Here is an 11,727-nt window from a genome sequence, read left to right as displayed (position 1 = left end):
CCGAAACGTTGGCACCAATAATTTTTTACTTATTTGTCTTCTTAACTGACCGCACTCCCGATCTTCTTCTCAAATATAATTAAATCTGATTTAGAGGAAGCCAATTTGAAAATTCGGGGTTCAAGCTTAATCAGACTACTCTATTTAGTAAAAGGACTAGTAAAAATTGAAGAATATTTAATTATACATAAATAGGACAAGTTAAATCAAAATGTTTTTTGAAGAAATGGTAAAAAATGTAAAATCGATAAGGGAGTCGATTTTGATAAATTGTTACAATTACATTCCAGGTTCACACGTTCTTTAAATAGAAAGCTCATTACTGAAAACCATTTCGTTTTTGAGCTAAAGCGTTCACAAATTACATTGTAGAGACTTTTGACACATACGTGATGACACATAGGTGAGAGAAAAAAATCTATACAAATAGATTTCCAATTTAGAAAAACAGAGGGTACATTTTTTTTTCATTTTCTGTACGAGTAACATTACCTCCATAAATACTTACACATTAAGAGCAGTGATATTGAACGGGCAGCTATCGATGGACACAGGTTTGACCGCCTGCACGACATCCCCCGCAGCAATCGCAGCTGTGGACGCAACCACGATCCAGCCCATTACCAGCAGGCTCACCAGGCCGCCAACAGTTGTACCCTGAGCAAATCATCCTGATATAGCTTCCTATTGTAAATATTAACGTATCTTTATGAATCCACATTAAATACTTACGATGCTATTCGCATGCGGGAAAAACATTCCTAAAACGAACATTCCCAGCAAAGTACCATTGGTCAATCCTCCGAGGGAATTAGAGAGCTGAAAAAAAAAATTAAAGAGCTACAAAGATTCTTAAACTTGCCAGCAATCTTAATACTAATTTATCTTTAATGTTTAAAATTATACAATTTTAAAAACACGTATTATCCTCGCCACAGTCCTAGACATATAAAGGCTAATTTCTGAATCCATCCTCATGTACCTAGCATCTAACCCTGTAAATATTCTAAAGCGTAGTGAAATATATCCTCATCTAAAGATATATATTTTATTGCAAAAAATTAGCAGTTTCTATAGTCTTCCAAAGTATGTTGATTTCACAAATTGCTACGGAAAATAAGAGTAACTTAAATTCTTATAATAAAAATCTTTCATTTATAAGCTTTCCTTCATTCTTTGCTTTTAAATAGTTTTTCCTGACTTTTCGGAGTATTCCCCAATCCTTATGATATTGTACAAAACATTACCACCTAACTAATTACTGTTAACATAATTATCTGTTAATTTATCTAATGTCAATAAAATCAATCATAATATCTGTTTTTTTTCTTATGTTTGGTTTTTTAATTTGTAAAAATATTTTCATCCACCTTTGTTGTCCAAATATATTACTAGCAAACACTTGATTTTTTACTGAATAAACAAGAAGTCAAAAAGTAATGGAAGCAGAGTAAATATCAATTATCCGAACTATTTTAGTAAAAATGTTTTGTTTTTTCAATAAATACATATTCTGAATTTCATTTAAAGTTTGTAATAAATAAAATGTTTAAATAGTGTTATTATTATAAACCCGTAATAAAATAAATGGAATATGTTGTTTGTATTAAAAAATAGGTTGCTCTTAACCATCAAGCTTTTGTTACATTATCTAAAAGTTATATATTTCGTTGAATGTATTATTCTTATATAAATAAATAATTAAGTAAATTAGTCAAAAGTTATCTTTTCACGTATATTAATTTTTTGAATTTTCAGATGTTATTTACAAATTTACAAAAACTTAAAAAAATAGAAGCTACATAATTTTTGCAACACACCCTTCATGTAATATTTATTATAATTAAACAATACAAAACAGAAATCCAAACATTTCCTCTGCTTTAATGAATAATCCAACGGTTATTTTTCGTAAATAATTAAATTCATGCCTCATTGATAAAACTATAAAATTAAAATTAAACAATTAATGACAGTTGTTTATTTTAAAACCATATTTCTTTGAGAATAAGACAATATTCAATGAGATTTGACTGGAACTGAAATAATCACGGTTGGTTAGTTTTTTTAATAATAGACGTTTTCATTCATGTTTTCCATAACCAGTTTTATTTTTGTTTTTTTAACAAAACAAAACAACAATTTTAATATCAAGGATTTTTCTATATAATGTTTCTTAAAAAACTGTCATCTTAAATGTTAAAGTAACATTCTTAAGCTGAATTCTGACATTCATTTTCTATTGCGAAAAAAATAATAATAGCATCGCTCTTATTGGAGTACCTACAAGATAGAATAAAAGAGTAAACACATTTATTCTTTTATTATTATCATTTTTTTTTTTTTATGTTTTTTATCTTCCATGTTCCTCGATCAGTGGCAGATGTTTGCTAAACCTGCGTAAGTAAACTTGCTCGACGTGACACAAAACCCTTGACTTGACAAGAGGGATCTGGAACAGTAACTGAAGCATCAGGGGACACCCAGAGTGTTGAGAGGGAAATAAATCATTACAGTGTTCGTAATGTTCCGGGACCAAAAGTTATATTGCTAGATAATTAGTGTCTTTATCCCTGGAGAAATTACAGATACTTTACCTCCACCAGCGAGCCCATTTTATCAATGACCATGATCAGAAGCAAGCAGATGATTCCATAGACTACGACAATAGCTTGCATAATTAGGGCTGCTTTGCTTTCTCTAGTTTTCTTACTAATTAGGGGCTCTATGAAGTCCTCGTAAGTCGTCCCAGCGACGGTGTTCAGTCCGCCTGACATAGTGCTGTCAACACAATTAAATATAATAATTAATTCCGGGTTTAAAAATAAAATTTAAAATAAACGCAATTCATTTCTATGAGATAATAATTTACAATAGCTCTTTGTCTTTTAAAACTATTCTTAAAATAATAAATAAAGTATCATATATTGTGCTAGTGCTAACATCCCCTTAATATGTCACATTAATATACAAATGGCAGAAAATGGTACATATATGACACATAGAAGTAGATAAATGGTGGAACCACTACATAATTATTTGATACAAATACAGTGTCAAATGCCGTCTAAGCAAAATCAGAAAAAGATAAGAAAGATTAGGATTCCTTCAGAAAACCTGTAAAAAATTGATGAAAATCTGAGGTAATAAGGTTCAAAACTATCTTGAGTTGACATGAAATGACCCATTTCCAAATCATTTTTAGGTTGAGACCACTGATCTAGAGAGTAGTCGAACAAAGTTATCGAAGGATTATCACTCTAAGGGGCAAGTTGTATATAGTGGCCTGTAGATATTAGTTGTACATAGTATATCTTCCTCATCATATAGGTAAATTATATCTTACACAATTCTACTGCCACATTTCTGTAACTTATAACCACAAATTTTGACTTATCTTTAGTTATATATTTATCGTTCATACTCGCCCACGCTCAGTCGAGCGGGTGAATTAAGGGGAAAAAATAATAATAATGATAAAAGGGAAAAAAAACAATAAAGAATAAATAGCTCCTTAGGCGGCACGTTATTTTTCCCTTGGGAACAATATGCTCACAATACAACTAAAATATATCCCTACAGAAACAATTATCGAATTATGACCACTGGCGAATACCTTTACACGTAGATGACAGAAAACCTTTACCTCCCATCTGTTGAATTATCGTAATATTAAGTGAGCATAACAAAAAACAAAACATAGGTAAAATTACAAGCAGTGTACATGCATAAGAAAGAACAGCAGAACTATATGTACAAAAGTTTATTAATAAGAAGAAATATATGTACACAGAATGAAAAAGGAAAAAAAAAAAAAGAATTCTTATTAATTAATAAAACAATGAAAACTTATAGGTTGACTTAACCTTAACTTAAATGCTTAACCTTATTAACTAAATTTACATTATTATACAAAAGAGTATAAAAGCGAATATAAAATAAAAAAAATAATAAAATTTAGTTCGAACCCCACGTAGTTTTTGGATGTACTACTAGCAGAACACAATGTTGTCCGATATTTCCTTTCCGGTCACAGTCTCACCTTCCCCATAAGTATAAAGATGACACCTGCCACAACTCTCATATCCAGGCCGGCTGAAGAAACGTTGCTACGCACTCCATTATATTCCCACTTCTAGTGTTAATGACCGTCCATTGAAGTAGAACACCATAATTTTGAAAAACAAAACATATACGATAACATTTCTCATATGAGAAGAGTAAAGACACAGGGCCTGATAGACTATCACTAGTTCACATTGAACAGTCGTAACTTGTTCAAAAATCAAACTGTCTCCTTCAGAAAACCAAAACCCAGTCGTCTCAACATATCATTAGTGTTTGTTTTTTTTACCATGACAACCATCACACCTTGTGTCTACGCAGATATAGCCAGTGTTTCTATTTTACCATGGCAACCGTAACACCCTTTGTCTACGCAGAAATAGCCAGTGTTTCTATTTCACCATGGCAACCGTAACACCCTTTGTCTACGCAGATATCGCCAGTGTTTTTATTTCACCATGGTAACCATTACAAACTGTAACATAAGCGAATGTGATGGATCTTGCAAAACTAGTATACTTCTATTCCGCGTTAAATAAAATGGCAAAACACTCTTCCATCCTCTCATTATAGAGCTCATAAATATATATTTATCATTCACAATTTTATTGAACTGATAAAAATAATAAATCGATATCAAGAAAGTTAATTGCAGTTTACCTTAATGCTGCACAAACAAGTCCCGCAAGAAACAATCCTGGGAGACCTTTCACATTTCCGGCAACATCCAAAATAAAGTGGGGGAGTATTTGATCTGGCCTCTGTATCATCTGAAAGCCAAATATTTTCTTTAATATATTATATTTTTATTGTCTATAAAAGCATACCGCACCATTACAAGAAGATTTTTTTATTATTGTGTATTAAGCCTAATACAAACTGCTAAAATTAAGGACAATAAGTATTCATTCATACCATGCAGGCATAAAAATATATATAAATGATAATAATAATACTAACAAATATTTAAAAAAAATTAGAAATAATCTATCTAAATAAATCGATATAATGAAAATTGATAAACTAATAACACTATAAGAGTAACGATGGTGGTTACGCTCTTAGAATATTCAAAGGCTCCTTGCGAGGAGTGTTTGTTACACTGGCTCACGTGACGGTTCGATTCTGGTTGTGAAGGATACTGGTTAAAATAGCAGTAGGTTCATTCACTCTTCCAGACTTTCGTTCATAAACATCGATTTATTGCGACGATACCTGCTACACTGAAATTAAATAAAATATAAATAGCCCAGAACAGACACTACGCAGGCAGCCCAACGCAGTGTCAACGCCCCAGTGTTACAAGAAATTCCTCCAGATTCTTGCCATTAATACTTTTCAATCATGGGTTTCTTTTATCTCTTGAATCCCAATATTATTTTGTAAATTTGTTCTCTATCTTTCTTACACACTTTTTAAGTGGTGGTGAATCTCCTGTTGGATTCCCTTCCTTTCTAGAGTTCACATTGACACAAACCTACTGCTTGCTTCTCGATTGCAATTGGTCCCTCGAAGAGAATCATGGAGCGAATTTTATGAGCCACAGCAACAAATAACAAAATAATAATCAATGGCCATGTCATTATTACGATTTTTAAGTAGTTTTTTTTTTTTAAAGTAAAGTAGTTTAAGTTTATCATTCACCGTAAACAATATTGGGATTGGAACAATTTCTAGAATTTTCCTCAGTTTTTATCCGATTTGGGCAAAAGTGAATAATGACTGGTTTTATTTTGAAATGGTCGTGTTCCAAAGATACTATCGTAGGCAGGGGTTTCTTTTTCTACTGTGGCCCCTTCAAAGGTAGTAGGGTTGTGAAAAAATAACCGCGCTCTACGGTTTAATCTATAGAATACACCAAATAAAAAATATATATATACATATAATCCATAAAGCGTTAAGATAAATATAAATTACTCACGCCACTAGTCTGAGGGTCGCAACCCTTATACTGTGCATAAATCACGAGTCCTATGTAAGCACTGATACTGAACAAAACTAATCCTCCAAGCATGAAATTGAACACTGCCCTGTTCAAACATTTTTTTTAGAATTTTTTATATTTTATAATTTACTTAATTTTATTTTAATACTTATTGCATTAACTTACCATTTAGCTTCCCTCAGTGTCTTCAGAGCTACGAATCTTTGTACAGCGGAAGGGCTTACAGTAGCACTTCCAGTCCAAAATACCGTGACTCCCAGGAAGACGCTCCAAAAAGTAGTTCTGATTCTAGGATCAAAATCCATTCTGGAAAAATATCAATTCTATTCAAGTAAAAGCAAAATTAATCTTGTATGCGTTATGAAGATTTATTCTTAATTATAAAACTTGGTTTTATAATATTCCTTTTTCCTACAAATTATTCCCGAAATCTTCCAAAGAACAAACTGTAATATTATGAAACTTAGTTTTAATCAATCTATTTTATTCTTTTAATTGTGGAATATATCATATTTGTACCTAGCAGGACATATATGATATATTCCACACACATGTTAGTATAAAAATCACATATTAATACATCACATAATTACAATATAATTCTATACCTGAAAAGTTCAGTCCTGTCTCCTTCTACTGCAGATCGGAAGACGTTAGAAACCCCGCCGACTTTGATAGTCCCGATAATGGCAACAGCAATAACCGAGAGCAAGGTTACGGTGCCTTGAAATGTGTCAGCCCACACGACAGCTTTCAGGCCACCCTAAGGAGAATAAAAAGAATTAAAAACATATCTAACTTAGGAACGTTTAGATAATATCCATAATAGGTGTTTAGATTAAATCAAAAAGTTTAGAAAAAATATTTTCATCATTAAAGAGAAGCTGGGAAGGTTTATGGGGGAAGGGAGATACAAACACATGTAACTGTACAAATGACACATGTAAATGTAAGGAGTTAAGACAGGAGGATATAATTTTAGTACTGAAATAGCCAAGAGGGCGCCATCTTTGACATATTGGTACAAGTACAAATAGGATTGGCGCCACCTATCAAGAACAGGTGCAACTGTCACCTCACGAGTTTAATCCCCAAAAAGCTGAAACCTACAGACTTTGGAGGGAGCTCTGGCCCTCTCTAATTCAGTCATAGGCTTTGGTCAACGAAAGATGTCAGCTAAGTCCGCGACTCCGAGTGTACCAATAGGACCAAACACAATGGAGGCCAACACCCATATTTCATCAGTAGAAGATGATGTAACAGGTGGACGCTCAAGACGCTCAAACTAAGAGAATCGTGTATGAATGTCTACTGCCCAGCACAAAACAAAATGGTGACCCCAGTCCATTAACATCAAGTCTCACATCACCAATCTAGTACACCTTTATCTCAATATTTAAATTTAAATTAACCCAATAACTAACTCATATTATATTCTCATCAATTTATTTAGACACTGATGAGATAGAATATGTAAAGGAATACATCTAGATAAACATAGAGGTAGAGGAATACATCTAATGTAGATAAGCGTAGAGGAATACATCTAAATAAGAGCAGACAATATCATTCAACGGAAATATGAATATGGCATAGTAAGGATTATTGTTCTTTCTATTCCATATTCTTCCTACGCTCGAGTGGAGTAAATATGTCTCTCCGAAAGAAACTATCACTGGATCTTAAAATCAGAGTTTTGACCACATGTAAATATCCAACGGTTCTCTATGGTGCTCAAACCTGGGCGCTAACAAAAAAACTTGTTCTTCCAATTTGACTTCCATGCAAATGCAGCTTCTAAGAAGTTCAATGTTTATTAAGAAACGAGAAAGAATAAAAAATGAAGAGATTCTTCAAAAAGTAAACATTAAAAGTCTAAGGGTTGAGGCCACAGATTGAAATGAGGAGAGAGGACAGCAGGAAAAGGAGGCGACCACATCGCAGGTGGAGAGGTGAACTCATACAGTGTATAAGGGAAAACTGGTTGCAAGTTGCGAGGTACAAATCCAGGAGGAAAAAAGTTATAAAGAATATTTCGTTTTGTGTTTTCCTTTCGGTGTATGGTTGTGAGGACTTTTTTGTTATTTATGTTTTTTATGCATTTATCAATGTTTTTCTTTCTCCTATCCTGCTATAGCCAACCACCATAAATCCCTCACTATTATTATTATTATATTACTCACCTCTACAGTTATATCTCTCTTTCAAAACATTACTTACTTTAATTTCCATCAAACTTTCTGTTAAATTTCAATAATGAAAATAAGTATTGATAACGAAAAAATAATTGTAATTAAAGTTTAAAATTTTACTTACAATAGTAGTGTAAAAAATGCAAATAACACCAATAATCATGGATACGAGGTAAACATTGGTACCAGAGACTGAAACAATAAATATATATTTTAATAGCGAAATTATATTTAAAATATGACGAAAATTTAACTATAAAAATAAAATTACCCTGATTTAACGCCAGAGCTGGAGCGTAAATAACAGTTGGGATAAAAGCAAACTGAAATATAATAATTATTTATTGTCATAAAATATTAATAAAATAATGTAATAACACGAATAAATGTAAATTACGCACTAGGGATATCATGTATAGTCACGATACAACGTTCCTCACAGTCTTGTTGAACCTCATCTCCATGTACTGTAACATAAATTATATTATAGTAATAAGTTTAAATATCCGATGGGGTGTAAGCATCATCACTTACTACCCTACTTGTATCCCAAAGTTTGTGTACAATGGTGGGATCGTGCTGAAGGTATCACAATTTTAGTGATTTAAAAAAAAAAAATTATAACAAAAAAGTTTTATTTTACTGTATAAATTTTTTTTCTGCCAAGAATACAGTTTAACAAAAGATAACGAAGTAGTAATGTAATCGGGAAAGACCGGGTGGTCACGACATTTCCCCTTCAAACCCGGTGGTCCCTATTTTTTTCCTTTATTTATTCAAAAAATTCTTTAATATTTTGTACTTATCCATTTTTTATTATTGCTAACAATGAAAACTGTTAATTTTGTTTTAAAATAAACAAAATTAAATGTGCGAGGAGCTTTGTGACTCCACTAAACCATCGAATTCTTATCGTATCCAATCCTTACAGTCCAAAATTCTTCGTAAAACCCTTAATGCTTCTTTCTTCGTCACAAATCAAGTCATCCATTAGGACCTCTATGATGCCGATTTAGCCAGAACTAAATACCAATCCTTCCATGATAAACTTCCCAACCACCTAAACCCACTTGTTTCTAACCTGGCTTCTCTTTCATTGCCGGATAATCCTCCTAAGCGTCAGAAAAAGAACATCACAATATCTTCTACTCTAGAAATGTTATTAGAGTTCTAACAAAGGGCAAATTCTCTACATTTTTTTATTATGTCATCTTATAACTTATAGCAAATTTACTAGTTGTATATATTTTAATATAGTTGTAAATAACCATAAATAAATAATTAAAAATAAAAATGTACGGGGAAGAATTTTTATAAATTCATCAGTTAAGTACTATCAGACTATTTGAATGAAAATAAGACCTAGCTGAAATCAAAGAGCATTTAATTAAATGAAATAATTCTAAGTAATGAAATAATTCTACTCCGCGAGAGTGTGAGATGGATTTTGAATAACTTAATGAGAGAATTCTCTTTCCCTACCAATCAATCAGTGGCTATATTTAATATCAACCATTTAAATTTAATACTTATATATTTACATAGATTACGCCATACCTGATAAACTGATATGAGCTGGAGTTTAAAGAAAACAGGCAGAAATATTTCAGAAGTGAGTAAGCCATTCGGGATGAGGCAAAATGTGCAAGCGACATATTGGAGTCCGAAGCTGTAAACTTCTGAAGGTACGCCTAGTAGAGTAGCTCCTGAAATAAAACTAAAAAACTCACTTATAACTCAATATTATTTCAAACTTATTTTATTGAATTATTATTACTCTTGTCATAAAACTTGGGATATAATGCGATTTGTACAAAATAAAAATCCAATAGTTTTTACTATTTCGTAAATAATATTTATTCACTGAGAATAGGTAGGTACTTACTGATATTTGCAGGGCTTCGTCAGGGATAAATGAATAAAGAAGATACAAACATTATAGAATTGACGGAAAATTAATTTAAAAAAACATTTTTATGTATCAGTATCAATAGCAGGATAAATTATGAATGATTTAATAAATAATGTAATTTCAAAATCAGGAATAATAGTCAAAATAATGTTTAAATATGTAAATGATATTTTTTGTATAATGAAAAAAAAGATGATATATATATATATATATATATATATAAAATATTTGAAGCATTAAATAGTCACCATGACAGATTAAAGTTCACGATGGAATTGGAAAAGGAAGAAAAACCAAGATTTTTGGATATGATGATTATAAGACAAGGAAAAAATATGATAACTAAATGGACAAAGAATGTAACTATTAGTAATTTGATATTAAATTACTATTCTTGCCATCTTTTTCAAATGAAATACAATATAATTAATAATTATCTAAACAAGACTATAAGAATAATGGATGCTAGTAGGCTGAATAGAGTCAAAAGTATGATATTTAAAATATTTCTGGAAAATTTTTACCCCAAAAAACTAATTTATAAAATTAATAAGAAATATGACGGATTCAGCTACATAAAAGGTTTATGAGAAGATATCCAGAGGTCATTTAAAGATTATGATGTTGATGAATACTCATTATGTTATAGACCTAACAATAAAATTAAAAATTATTATAGCAATTTGAAGGAAAAAATTGAAATAAAAAGTCAATCGGGATTGATATATAAAATTCCGTGTTTAAATTGTCCAGCTATCTATATAGGCGAAACAAAGCAAATTTTGGGGTATAGAATATATCAACATAGAAATAATACAAGAAATAAGGAAAAGGACCCTAATAAAACAGCACTAGTACAGGATACAGCTAAAAACAAACACAACTTTGAATTTGATAACACCATAATTTTACATAAAGAAAACAATATTTTCAAAAGAAAAATACTTGAGTCAATTTATATATCAGGGAACATCAATTATTCAGTTAATTTTAAAACAGATACACAGGAATTTAAACCAACATTATGCAGAGATTTTAAGTAAAATGGATTTATGAAAAATATGAGAAAAATTTGTATTACTATTTACAATGAATTTTAATAATTGGAATAAATACAAATTGAAACCAAAATGCAATTTGAATTAAACTAATAACAAGCCTGACCTGAGTGTGTGGAAGGTTATAAATTAGTTTGTTTAAAAGTTTTGAAAAAATAGGTATCTAAACATAAGCTTAGGTAAGCTTATTAATAATTAATATGATTCTCTATTAATTGACTTTTTCATAGGGTGATTTTGAATCATAATTAATGACCTGAGCAGAATAGCGTGTAAAAACTTTTTAAATTTTTGATGTGAGGTGAGAATTTATATTTGAAGGTATGTTATATTATTAGTAATTATGTTGTTATAACTGTTACAAATGGATGTATAATAAGCTGTTAAATGTTTCGATTGTCCTTTAAGATGGCCGATTTGGTCGAAACGTTAGACTATTAAAATAATGAAGAGTGTTGATACTAAAAAAGGATACCATTTGATTTATTTATTGATTTTATAAATAAATACCAGTCTCAAGAAATTGAAAAAAAATATATTTAAAATAAAAAATAT

At 30.8% G+C, this 11,727-nt stretch overlaps 2 protein-coding genes across 2 annotated transcripts in view; one reads left to right on the top strand and one right to left on the bottom strand.

Moving 5' to 3' along the window:
- Positions 1-9,920, bottom strand: part of LOC136796979 (sodium-coupled monocarboxylate transporter 2-like) — a 10,710-nt gene extending 790 nt beyond the window's left edge. The window contains exons 1-11 of the mRNA XM_067052247.1: positions 9,760-9,920; positions 8,604-8,669; positions 8,474-8,525; positions 8,327-8,394; positions 6,619-6,773; positions 6,176-6,316; positions 5,987-6,095; positions 4,726-4,835; positions 2,598-2,781; positions 733-819; positions 509-657 (exon numbers count right to left, since the gene is read on the bottom strand). Of these exons, the coding sequence (XP_066908348.1) occupies positions 509-657; positions 733-819; positions 2,598-2,781; positions 4,726-4,835; positions 5,987-6,095; positions 6,176-6,316; positions 6,619-6,773; positions 8,327-8,394; positions 8,474-8,525; positions 8,604-8,615 (1,067 nt within the window). The 5' untranslated portion in view covers positions 8,616-8,669; positions 9,760-9,920. The remainder of the gene's footprint in view (positions 1-508; positions 658-732; positions 820-2,597; positions 2,782-4,725; positions 4,836-5,986; positions 6,096-6,175; positions 6,317-6,618; positions 6,774-8,326; positions 8,395-8,473; positions 8,526-8,603; positions 8,670-9,759) is intronic.
- LOC106682652 (suppressor of lurcher protein 1) overlaps positions 1-11,727 on the top strand; it is a 181,124-nt gene that overhangs the window by 98,735 nt on the left and 70,662 nt on the right. The window lies entirely within an intron of this gene.

The sequence above is a fragment of the Halyomorpha halys genome, unplaced genomic scaffold (assembly GCF_000696795.3).
Source record: "Halyomorpha halys isolate HHAL.00 unplaced genomic scaffold, Hhal_1.1 Scaffold433.1, whole genome shotgun sequence".
In the NCBI taxonomy this organism is placed as follows: Eukaryota; Metazoa; Arthropoda; class Insecta; order Hemiptera; family Pentatomidae; genus Halyomorpha; species Halyomorpha halys.
This window is presented reverse-complemented; position numbering and strand designations above follow the sequence as displayed.